This window comes from Ixodes scapularis, unplaced genomic scaffold (assembly GCF_016920785.2).
Source record: "Ixodes scapularis isolate PalLabHiFi unplaced genomic scaffold, ASM1692078v2 PGA_scaffold9__187_contigs__length_104089568, whole genome shotgun sequence".
Taxonomy (NCBI): domain Eukaryota; kingdom Metazoa; phylum Arthropoda; class Arachnida; order Ixodida; family Ixodidae; genus Ixodes; species Ixodes scapularis.
This window is the reverse complement of record NW_024609884.1, coordinates 35586702-35599707: the sequence shown is the minus strand read 5'-3', so window position 1 is coordinate 35599707 and position 13006 is coordinate 35586702. Positions and strand designations below refer to the sequence as shown.

Sequence of the window (13006 nt, the reverse complement as noted above, 5' to 3'; positions counted from 1 at the left end):
CACCACTCGTAGAGCCAATCACCGCAACTTACGGAGGCAGCTCAGCGAATGACGATGCGGAAACATATGTTTAGACCAAAAAACGCAGTCTGAGTTGTGACATTAAGCAATGCAAAACGTCACGCTTGCATTGCTTAATGTCACAACTCAGTCTGTGTTTTTTCGTTTAAACAGATGTTTCGGGGCATCGTCATTCGCTGAGCTGCCTCCGTAAGTTGCGCTGATTGGTTCTCCGAGTGTTGTGCGGAAAAGTAGACGCACAGACTTTTTTTAGAGTGAGTATCGTAGATGCTTCGTGAGCAAAGCTTGTGACTGAGATACAGATATCTGCGTGCAGGGAGCGTCCCAATCCTTACGTAGGTATTATAGCGCGTTGCAGCATAAAAACTGCTGGAGGGGCTCAACGTCACGAAGTCTCAGAGAAATTGCGTCACTTACGAACACAGCCTTTGCTGACGTCATGAAAAGGGAGGAGCTTCCGTCGGTACCCTGTTTTTGTATAAAAGATTGTCGCTTACAAGAAAAAAAAGAAAACAACAACACTACGCCTCATATTTAAAGTATCTCTAAGCAGTGAGTGGGTATTGCAGCGGAGGGTTTTCGTTTTCATTCCCAACTTCCTTGGACATCATCGCTGATCGGCGCATGCACTAAAATGAGAATTTCAACTGAACAACATCGCACGTCGCAATGTTCCCCGGGAATATTTTAGATGACAGTCATAAAATATCAATACGTAGTAATTCAACTTTTCGACGCATATAGTTTTTTATTCCATGGCACTACAATTGTTTTCTTGTTGTTTTTTCACTGACTTTTTTTAGTTGCACTCACAATATTATCGATTTCTGTGTTGTTTTTTTTTTACAAAATATCTAATGTTTCCGAGGGCTGTAATTTCCTGATTGACATAAAACGCATATCGCTGCAAATTTTGATATTTCCTTGAACACGTTTTATTCTAAGGAATGTCCCAGAAATTTGGCCAAAAGTTTTGATCGGAGCCTCTCCTGCCGCCCTTTTGAAGCAACAAACTAAAGGTTATTTTTCTTACTTTCTTTCTTTCTTTCTTTCTTTTAAGAGAGGTGGGGGGGGGGGGGGGGGGAGTTGGTATTCAGGTATTGCATCCGCTGGCAAGATATCCCGGGAATGCTGCGAGAGTCGTCCAGCCATTCGCTGAGCCAGTATGAGCCGCACACAGCTTGGTCTGCTTGGTCGTCGCTGCTTGCGTTCGGAACGCTTGCACAAAACCGTTGGCCCTAGTCACCTTGAAGCGGTTTTAATGTGGCGATTTCAGCTATCTCGGCATCGTACTTTCGTTGTTGGAAAGGGCGTGAACCAGGCCGACGCGACCACATTCCCACAGGGCGCGCCGATCACTGAAAGGCTATACAAAATAAACTTAGCAAATTACGAGGCAGATGTAACGTTTCCTGAGCTTTATGTTTCTCGCCCAAAGTCTAGAGAAGACCGTAGCCTTAATTACAACCAGAGCAACCAACTCTCTGGGCTTCATCATCATTCGCTGGACGCTTTTCGTACATCGTACACGATGGCCTCCTCTATGAAATTGGCTTCCATATGCATAAACAATGCGCAAGTTATCCGATGAAATGCGGTTTGCAATTCGCTCGTCTCATCTCACTCGATGAAGTCACTTTGTCCCTAGACAACTCTTTTACCGAAGGCCCTTTGATCCATCCGCTCATGGAATAAATCTACAAATAGAACGGCCCGCGGGCTTTGTTCACTAAGCATCGGAACATTTTCGCACCTAGGATGTCTCCAAGGTTCTCATCGTAAAATACACAATGCATGTCTCGTGTCGAACTATACTGGAGGAAAAAAGTTCTCGAACTGTTTTTCTCCACCAGCATGTCATGTTTTTTGTTGTTGTTTTTTTTTTCGCTGACTCGAACCCGTAAAAAGAGTCGCACAGCTATTCCATCATACTGGACCACTGCTGAAGCGACGTCCATCAAGTGTCTGAATTAAGTTGCCAGGGGGTCTTAGCTTCGCAAAGTTACGGGCGTATGCTCCAAGCAACACGAAACACATCTCGTTTGCTCGGGGTTTTCTGTAAATATCCGGGTTTCCACATTTCACAGCTTTGCCTGGGAGGTCGTTGTTCCTGTTGAGGTTGTCAGAAAGACGGGTTCCAGAACTGCGCTCCAGTCACTGGCCGTTTACGGCGTATAAATCGAGCCACCGACCGACCGCACTCGCTTGTGCGGCTCCTAAAGTTAAAGAAACAACAAAAAAACATGATTTGTTGTGACATAACGCCCTGTGCCTTATTTTTCCTAGACAGAGGACAGGCTTGTCCCAAACCTTCACTCTGAAATCATGCTCCTCTGCGCAAATTGTGAACTGGAACCGTACAACGGGACAAACCTGGACATATCACTCTGAGCCCTTGGAACAATAAGGACGATGTGAAACCAGGCCACTCTAATACACTTATACCACGTCCTACACTTCTCAAGCCCCCTGTATATATACTAGAATGAGCTAAAATCACAGTCATGTTTCTCAAAGGAAAATTTAAAAAAAAAAAACGGACAGTAATGATATAACGCAGGCGAACTTATTCACTGACACGCGTGAAAATCATTAAACAAGTAACAAGAAACAAGAGAAAAATAATAATCGTGCTATTTTCTCGGTTTCTCTGTGTCATCTATTTTGAAGTTTTGAATCATTGAAAAAGAGTAGTTTATGTTGTTGTTTTTATCACCGATCGGTCGATATATCAATCCGTTTAATCAAGAAAATGAGCACCTTGTGTTCGTAATCGCGAATGGGTAGCTTTGCTGTCCTTCATTATGACTACGCTTGCACCCTTTAACGTACTTCCATTCTAGTGATAGTGATAGAATTTTGAGACACCTGTGTGGCTCGGCAGTACTTTGAATTCTCAGATTGGGCGTGTAACGCATTGTACTCAGGCCTGACTTGGATGATTGCAGGTTGCCTCGTGAACGGGAGACAGTACCTGGAAGGCGACGCTGTTCCATCCGACGAGCGGGACCCGTGCGTGGTGTGCACTTGCAAGGTAATTCGGAGAGCATTCGGAACTACAAACGCCTCTAAAGAAAGATGTCAATTTAAGGCGTTGCAGAGTGGCATTTCTGATCTTTGGCATGTGTTTCTTTTGCTATCTTAGGGTTGACCGTCAAGGTATCGCCATATTCATTCTTATTCTCCATTAATCATACCACATTGGAGCATTCTATTAAGTATCCCTTCTTTCTCTTCGTCCCTTCAACAATTTTCTCTAACTCGTGTTTATGTTTCTTCTTTTTTTTTTCTCTGAACTTGCGAAATAAGTTTGTTTGGTTTAGATTTTAAGAATCTCCGCAAACAACACTTCGCTAAAGTGACACATAAAATGGAACCTTCGGAGACAAAAACAATAAGCGCATATTTTTGTACGTGTATATTTGTATCGAGCAGCGCCTTGCCAAATTCCATTTTCATGGCCAACTTGCGACTCAGCAAATTGCGTGCTTGGCTCTTTGTTGCTGTTTCGCGGTTCTCGATAAGGTGCTTGTGTCACGCGGTGGGGGCCTCTGCTACTCTACGCCGCTAATTCGAAAAGCAGCCAATTAATACGCAGCTTCCAGGTCCGCTCATTAAGAGCAAGAGATGATTAATGGCGAGGCAAATGCGACTTGTATATTAATACTCATAACTTATTTCATTTTCATACGTAGGCGGTGGAGGACAAGTAAAAGGGCTGTATAAAGAGCTCGATAAGCACCGGGCTGATCAGAATCTCAGGAAATTAATAGAGTTTTAAGATTTCTTTTTCCAAACGCAGTTTCATAAAACCGACGAACGAAAGTCAAAATAAAGACTGGTAGCAACACACCACACTTACCTTTCGTTGCGGACGCGTTCATAAATAACGAGTGATCGATGGCAAAAATTATTGAAGACTTTCCGGTATGATTTCATTGCGGCATGCGTATTGACAACGCAACGTATACAAAGAAAATATTCCCAATCCACGAGAGTTCTTGCGAGCTAAGTTAGAACAACATGCAATGGCCGAGGACGACGTAAATAAACAACGCAGTTCCTGGAAGCGTTGTATGACCGGGAAATTGCGGGCGTTTTTATTGTGCAAGTTGGAGGAGGGGTGAAGCGGGAGGCCGAAGTGGGGAATGCATTGGAGTTGGCCATCTATGTGAACACCTCGACGGATCGCTGCCAGCGCCCGCAATTAATATCTAGCGGGTCTTCCGCGAGTAATTGCCATGGTGTTTGGGTCTCAATTTACATTTAATGACAACTGTTTCTTAGAATGTGCTAATGGTGACCGTTTCACACCCAAGAAACGCCAATAGTGAGATAGCACTTCTCGCGTTCGAGACGTTTTTGTTTGCAAGATAGACGCCTCTGATAGTTATTTAATTACTTTGGAAAGCTCAGCGCCGTCCAGTAGCCCCGGGGTGCGGTTGCAGCAGACCATAAAAACGCATTCGCTAAAGACGTCATTGGCTAACGCGGTTCAGTCGAGGTGCGAGGAGAATTTCGTTTCGTGCCTCCTGTCTTTTTGTGAAATCAACACTGTCGAATAACAAAAACATCGGCAGTACAAAGACCCTTTAAATAATACGTTTTGCGCGTTTTTGTTTTTTTTTCTTTAGCTAATTAAAGAATACAATGCTTAGGTGCCGTAATGGTTTAGTTAAAAGAGACGATCATTTTTATCTTGCTTCCTAGAGTTTTAGAGCTCTGTATTCCAGATAAGACGAATGTGTTCGTGTCTCATTAATTTTTTTTATGTAAATTTTTTATTGGAAAGCCTACATACGCTTAAATGGGTCTCGTGAGCACGCTCTGAAAATGGTGGCATCTATACTCTCCCACTAGACACGTGGGCTTTAACCCCTTGAAGCCGAAAACGAACGAGAAGTTATTGGCTCCTGTAGTACAACCCGCCCTTGGACAGTGAATATGATGTCCTATATGCCCAGTGTTCGATGTGATGCCACTTTTCTACGAAACAAAAATGTTTGCCATTAAGCCACTTTCATCTTTTGCTGAAACTGTAACCATTTACCCGTAGTTTCCTTTTCTGCTGGTCATAGGCGGTGAGAAGAGCGAGAAACCGAAATAAATGCTAGTATTTCGGCCGCGTGCGTGCCCTGCTATAGGACCACAACTATCGAATCGATTTGCGAGTAGGTAATGCCCTCGGCGTTCCAGCTCCGTTCGAACGACAGCTCGATGATTCGATCAGTCCACGAAGCTAATAGAGTCCCTGGAGCGGGCTTCATCGGGGCAATGAATCCACGAGAATGAAATACATTGGTCGAGTCCGTGTTCCGCTAACGACCGGGAAAGGACGGGAATAAGCGGAGGGAACAAAGAAAAGGCTCGAACATCTGCGCCCTTCCGGTCGATGAATCTTCTGCGAGATGCGCACGGTCCCCTAAACACGAATGGCTGTGCAGTCTGTTTACATGCGCCCGGACGGATCGAAGCCGGTCCAGACGATAAGCATACGCAAAACGGAAAGGCTCTGGTTGCGGAGAAAGCTGCCCATGTTCCCAAGGAACATATCCCCGCCGGTTCCCCTTTTTTTCTTCTTCTTCTTTTGGGGACATCAGGAAGGGCGACGTGCCGGTGATCAACAGAGCCGCGCTCCCTATCCACCGTCCTCGTCTGGGAGCTGCTCGTCGATTTTCATATCTGCATCAAATTCTCATTACGGGCACCGAGTTTACCCTTGCCATCGTTCGTAAATGCGCAAATATGCTCCAGTCCCTTTATGATCGTTCGTGTATTTAATTACTTTTCCCCATTATGCGTTTAGGCTCCCACGTGGTACTTGCCATTTAAAGCTATCATAACCTTCTTCCTTTTTCCCAGTTTGCTTCCCCTTTCCTTAAACGAAAATTAAAGATTTCCCCCCGGGAAGCACACTTTGTGTGTGTGTGTGTGTTTGTGTGTGTGAGGGGGTATCCCCCACACTCCTGTAAACATATTCATTCATTCATTCATTCATTTATTCATTTATTCCTTCATTCTTGAGTTGAAGATTTCCACCAACAGCTAAACGCCTTAATTATGGCGTACCACCGGTATTCAGTGTTCGCAGTTTTCGCATCGCTTGTTTCGTTTTGATTGTATTATGGTTCATAATACATTCAAAACGAAACAAGCGATGCGAACACTGCAATATTGAAAGTACAAAGACAACATTGAAATTCACTTGTCCTCCTTCATTCCCGCTACCACTACGTTTTTAAAAACTCTAAAACTCATAAAGGCATCTTTTGCGGGTGACGTAAGATTTTGCAGCTGACGTATATGCCATATAATGTCTAAACAAAACCACCACCACCTTAGTTGACTCAGAGGGCTAGTTGCCTTCTTCTCCTACCCTCAATTAGCTAGGGCGTTAATAAGAGTGTTTATAAGCATGGCCAGGCCCGATCACACTGTTAGTTCTATACGGCACGAACATAGATACGTACTCGTTTAAGAATAGAAAGGGAACTCAGTCTCGAAGCGGAGGTTCGAAATCTGATTTGAGACTCGGAGAGCGAATGAGTCCAGTATACATAAGAAGGTCCATAGCTAAGATCAAAAGTCAAATCCCGTATTAACTCAAATACGCGATCAACGCAGCGAAGTGTGACATTTCGAATGCATACCGCTCTCGAGGGGTGAGGCTAAAAAAAATGATTGATTTTATATCGATCATACGAATAAAGTCGGTATACTCGAAATGGGTTTCAGCAGCATTCTTTGAGGTTTCTAGCGGACATTACAGTTCTTTTTCTTTGTTGTTATAGCATGTTATTTTAGTACAAACTTTGTCTTTTTTTTTTTAGGGGGATGGTGGTCACGCCTTTGATTTCTGGTTCTTCGCATGCACTGTTCGAACGCCGAACGCGAACGCCAAACGCCGTAACGCCATAACGTGGTAGTCCAGGCGTCAGGCATTCTGCGTTCGCCGTCCAACAGTTAGTGGATTTCACCCTGCTAGAGACAAAGCCCGTGACAGGTTAAGAGCTCAAGTGAAGCTCCTCCCACCTCTTTCCACTTTAGCAGAACAAACACTGGAGAGGAGGCGACATCCTCTCCAGCGTTTGCTTTGCTACATAGGAAAGAGGTCGGAATAACATCCACTTGAGCTCTTAACCTGTCACCAACTATGGCTTTATGGCTGCCCACAAATCGTCGCAGTTTTTTAAGGAGAAAAAGACTAAACTACCTATTGCTGAATGACCCAAGCATCAAGGAGAATGCCGGGAATGTATGTCTACGCGCCGCGCGTGCCGGCTTCTGCAGCAGTAACCGTTCATAAAGCAAAAGCCTCAAACAAATGGCATCTTGCACGCGCGTTCACCGTCAACGTATTACTTCGAATATTTTTTTACTGCAAATAGCTTATACGGGGAAGGTAAACGCGTGCGGCGCGTGTACCTATATACATTCCCAGCGTTTTCCTTGGTGCTTTTGTAATTTAGCAATAGGTCCATATTGAGCAGTGTCAAGCTCACAATCGTAGCATCGTGGGTTCGATGATTCCCGATGGGGACGCGTTTAAAATTTCGTTCTCTTTCTTCTCGATCTACGACCATTTTCGTCGATTGTCCTCCGAAGTACGCGTTACACATTTCCTAACGGTTTCCGTGGCGTTCCGTCACACCTTCCTCACGCTGAAGCTGGACGAGAGACGACGCAAAGCGGCAGACGCGTCCGTCTTGGCGTCGCCGCCTGCTATGAAGTCGTCTGCTGCTTGCCCAGGTGTTGCAGTGACATCAGAACGACGCCAAGTTATGATTGTCTTTGATTGAAAGTATTGTGGGTAGACTTGAGCCAATATGAGCTCGGTGATCTGACGTCATCGCAACCCCTGTGCAAGAAGCAGACGAGCCTGCGCTCCGCATAGCGTCGCGCTCGTTGTAATACGATGCAAGACGCGTTAAAGCCAATGCTGACGCAAACTGTGCGGAACTAAAGTTCATCTGCTTCTTTTGTAAGGGTTGTGGTGACGTCAAAACGCCGAGTTTTGATTGGCTCTGAATGAAGGATAGTGGGTAGACCTCAAAGCAAGCTACCTTGAGGTCTACCCACCACCCTTCAATCAGAGCCAATTAGAGCTCGGCGTTCTGACGTCACCACAACCCCTGTAAAAGAAGCAGACGAACTTGCGCTCCGCATAGGCGGCGCTGCGTGCCGGATCCACTATAGTAATGACGTTTTGGGAGAGAGGGGGGAGGCAGGAAGGCAGGAGCGAGCCTTGTCTTCTAGGTGGTATTGCATGGACCCGCTAAAGGAATATGGAGTTGGGGGATGATGCGGCGAAACGTTGGTTCGCAATTCGACCTGTCGTTCGGGTCTCGGCTTTCCTGCGGCTAGTGGTATTACATACATGCCCTCACTGGGAGGAGCAATCGTGGCCTGTCTATCACGCCGTCCGAGTGAAGGCCTCAGAGACTTGATGGTGTACGAGCGATACTTTTTGCTTTCAAATAATCGTTTTTTTTTTTAAATATATTTTTAACGTGTTCTTTTTTCTTTGTGTGGATTTGCAGGATGGCAGAGTCACGTGCACCAAAAAATCGTGCCCCGTGCTGCCCTGCCCTTACAACCGGATCGCGCAGACTCCAGAGACTTGTTGTCCCGAGTGCCGCGGTGAGTATACTTACTTTTGCATACGAGCTTGTATCGGTGTCCTGTGTCAAATCGACAACATACAGTAGTAGTGCAAAGTTGCTATGATGTGAGGTTCGCTCGCATATCCACATTCGCTAGCTCTCTCCCCCCCCCCCCCCCCCCCCAAAAAAAAAAAAAAAAATGTTTCAACATTAGGAAACCGGGACAAAATGCGTGCTGTAAATAGCAAATCGTGCTTAGTACACAGTACACTGGGAGCAGGTAGCCGACACGCAAGCTTGAACGTCGCGCCAGGTGGACAGTTCCATATCGTTCGGAGGAAAATTGGACCGAGCGCATATTATTCCGGGCCTGTAAAGAATGCGCGTCCAGAGCTTTTATCGGCGGCCGCTCGAGAGCCCGTAGCTTTAACTGCATACTCACCGTCTCGGCTGCGCGCTTCGAGTGGATCTTTGATCGTGAAGACTGTGCATGGCGTGACACTGTTACGCAAACAAGCAATCGCGTTTTTTTTTTTCTTCTGATTTTTGTTTAAAATTGAAAGGCTGTCGTCAGAACTGCTACAGTAGCTTACGGATGCCAAGCTTTTAGCTTTACGCGGGGCGTCACTTTCGGATGCCAAGCTTTTAGCAGGAGCTCCTCCTTCCGTCGTGTTTGGGCTGCGCGTGTATGCTCGAAGCTCGCCAGACGCCGAAGTGAGCTAAGACGCTCGGCTGAAAGCTGGACAACTCAAAATCCTCCATGCCGGTCCTTTCCTGTCAGTAACAACTGCAAGCACGGCGTCTGTAAGCATGGTATGCCCCATGAGCGCAGCAAGAACGTGCAGCATGCGCCTGAGTGTAGCTTCGCCAGGCTTTCGATTGCACGCGATAGCTCACACGAGCAGAGCCATAGCGGCGACCAGATTCCCTTCTTGCAATCGTGTCTAAAGCCGTTGTCACACCAAAAGGCAGTCTGCGTACAGATTCGAGCGCGAGTCACCGCGAGATCCGTGCTTCGAATGCCGCATGGCAATGAGTTCATGGAGGAGCATGGCACGCGGCATTCGAACCACGGATTTCGCTGTGACTCGTGTTTGGTGACTGTCTCTTGTATGACGTAGAGCCACTAAATAAGCTACGCTTCAGAGTAATGGCACCTCAGTCACCTTGGTGCTTAAAATCATGGTTGCCAGTTATCTGAAACTTCATCTGAAATCGCAGAAAGCGGTTTTTTTTTTTTCGTTCTCCAGAAATGTTAGAACAGTTCGTGACAAAGCAAAACGATATCACCTGAGCTACCTACAACCATGTCTAAAGCTAAGGAAGTTGCATTTCTCAATTGTGACGCTCGACAGTTGTGTTTGCTCTGCTCTAAGCACCAAGATGGCGGCGCCCACTAGCAGATCGGATAACGGAGTGCCGATGCTCTAAGCGTAGCTCATTTAGTGGCTCTAGTATGATGAATGAGCAGTGTGATCCCTGCTTAAAGGGGCCATAAACGCTTTTTCGGCTTCTTCCTCCTTAGCTTTAATCGTTAGCTCTAATCAACGTTACTAAACCACCCAGTTGGGTAACTGCCACAGACACTGCTCTGAAAAAGTGTCCCCGATCTGTCCTCGAGCACCGAGCTAATGGCGAACACAACGCCGCCATTTCTCCCGCAGCGGCCACTCGAGGAACTGCACGTGACGTCTATTTTGGCTTTAATCCGCCATTTTGGCGACGAAACAGATACAGCGGAAAAAGTTACAGGGGTGCCAGCCCCGTCTCCCCAGCGGACGCGCCGCGTCGTACTACCGAAGTTAAAATGCGCCTAGGTCGGGACGCGCTACCTGAAAGCACCGCTGAAGCATGGTTGTATAAAAACAATATTAATTGTGCCGCAAAACCTTGCAAACTAAAGATTTTAAAAACATCACGCGCCCTTCATTTTGTACTAAACTCCAACATATTTCATACAAAAAGAATCTTTTCCGTTTGTTTTTACGTAAAATATGCTTTCTAAAACCTTAAGGTGAGTACAGTACAGACAAAGGATAAACAGTGGCGCTGTTGTCGTATTTAGCTCGGTCTCGGTGGACGCCAGCGGCCCAGGTTTCGACGGCGAGTTTCCCAACTGAGTGTTTTAGTAACGTTGGCTCTAATCCTCAACTCAAAAGCGAAAGGAGAAATGACGTAGTCGTGACGTCTTTGTGGTACACAAGGTTCCACCGTGCTTTTTAAGCACACTATAAAACTTGTCATTCGGAAGTCATGATAAGTGCCGTCACGGCACTTATCATGAACGACAATCCACGAACGACAATCCAAATTTTCGTCAACGGATTGATTGTTGACAAGCGGATACGTCCGAATGACGCAGTGCTCGTGTCCAGTGCGTGAGCTGGGGTCGGCTGACGTGCTTTGGGTACCGCGGATGTATCACAGTGAAAAGGCGGAGAGCTGTCGAAGGAAAGAAGCTACAAAATAGTGCGCTATATTTTCAAATTTCCGTAGCGAAAAGCATGCTTTTGAGTGAAGTTCCAATCTGAAATAATTTATCCCAGCCCAAAATTCGTTTCATGGCCCCTTTAAGTGAGAGCGAAGCCAATGCTATGTGCGGGAGTGTTTTTGCTTTGTAGTCGCTGTTCAGAACGACAGCCTCGCACTTGTGGTTGGAAGTGCTCATTGGGGGCACCTTAGTGTTAAGCGGTAAAATTCCGACAGTACCTTTTAGAGCTAAAATACGAAAAAGCGCCGGAGTCGTATTTGTGCTAACAGTATCGCGTAGTGTACGTCCACGCCGCCTTCATTTTTCTTCCTCGAAACAAACCTACATTGGCTTTCAGTCAATGTCCTTCCTTCTTCTTGTTCGCTATTACGTATCATGAACTAATTATCTACTACATTTCTTATCCCTGGAACGGGATTTGAAAGACTTCAAGTTTTATTGCAGCCGAGGGGATAGTTATATGTGATTCTAGCCAGGCAGACCAACGTTACTAGATCAGCTAGGTGGTCTTGGTGGAGTTAATTGAGCTGACGAGTGTTTCAAATGTGCAGTTTTCCAGTGGGGTGCCTCACGCTCGTTCACCACTGTCCATCAGCATTTGACGAGACGTCGTGAGGGTGAGGACGCGGAGTGAGGGGGTCTGACACCACACGCTTGGAGACGCCTGATAAATGTTTTTTACCTTCGGCAGCAGGCGTTTCGATTACCCGCGTGGGTCCGTTTCTCCGAGCTCGGTCACTTTCCGTCGGTTTAGTCGGCCAGTCTGTCACCAGGCAACGCACACGAGAACGAGCGATGCGGGTCGACATTCCAGAGACGTTGGAAGCTCTCGCGATTCCTTGCCCCTCTCCAACGTTTGTCTGGCCGTCAAAGGCGCTCCAGTCTAACGGCGCACTTGAGAAGAAAGCGCCCTATGGATGCCCCGCGTTCATTCATCATGCCGTCGGCGGTTGTAAACTCTGGCCACCCCGCGCATAAACGCCCTTTTGTTTGGCGCTAATGCGGCAGGCGAGCGAGTCGGCGCCAGGCTCGAGCGCCCTGTGTCGCCTTGATTTGAATCGGCTCCTCGTTCATCTCGATTTCTCGGCGTCGCAATAGCAGCCGCTGGAGTTCCCGTCCGGGCAGACCCAGCCGCCCGGCTGGGTTATGGAGCGTGGAAGACCACTTCGTGAGCGGAGGGCTGCTTTTTTCAACCACATCTTTTCTTTCTTCTTTTTCGGCGCAGCTCGTCAGTGGTGCGCGGGAGTTGTGCGCGACACGTCTGTGACACTTCCGCGCTAAGATAGAAAGCTCAAAGATTTGTGCGTTTCAGTTTGTGTTCACGTGTCAACCGCTTTGCGTAATTACTTCTTTTTGCATTTTTTTTTCTGTCCTCTGCATATTTGCTTGGTCGCCGCGTCAAAATATCCGTAACGTTGGGAACAGCGCGGAAGCTAAATTTTGGTCACTCTGTTTTTGACGCGGAAATGAGTTAGCATGTGGCAAAGACCGACGTTAGTTAACACTAGCGTTGCGTCGGCTTGATCTAGATAAAAGCCCGAAACATCAAACCTCGAGGTTTCATGAACCCATTCATTTCATTCCAACGATCCCGTTGATACTTAACCGGAGACCGCCTTCTATTAATATTTCCAAACAAGAAAGCGACCAGCTCTCTCTTTTTTTTTTTATTGCTGATATTCTGGAATACTATTTAAACGTAAACATATATGACATACGTTTGTCTGGTTCGATTAAAATTATGATAACAGATAGCAACTACCAACCATGCAATCCCTAAGTGTGAGGGGGCCAACGTTTCAAAACCAACTCAGTTTCTTTTTCAGGCGCTATTTGATGTAAGTAAACATTCTTCGTTTATTCAATTAAAAAAATAAAATTGGGCGTTCAT

The 13006-nt window shown here is 46.3% G+C and overlaps 1 protein-coding gene across 1 annotated transcript in view; it reads left to right on the top strand.

The window, feature by feature from the left end:
• The window catches only part of LOC8030154 (BMP-binding endothelial regulator protein), a 251568-nt gene that overhangs the window by 167247 nt on the left and 71315 nt on the right, over positions 1-13006 (top strand). Inside the window, exons 6-7 of the mRNA XM_029971089.4 lie at positions 2970-3055; positions 8562-8661. Of these exons, the coding sequence (XP_029826949.2) occupies positions 2970-3055; positions 8562-8661 (186 nt within the window). The remainder of the gene's footprint in view (positions 1-2969; positions 3056-8561; positions 8662-13006) is intronic.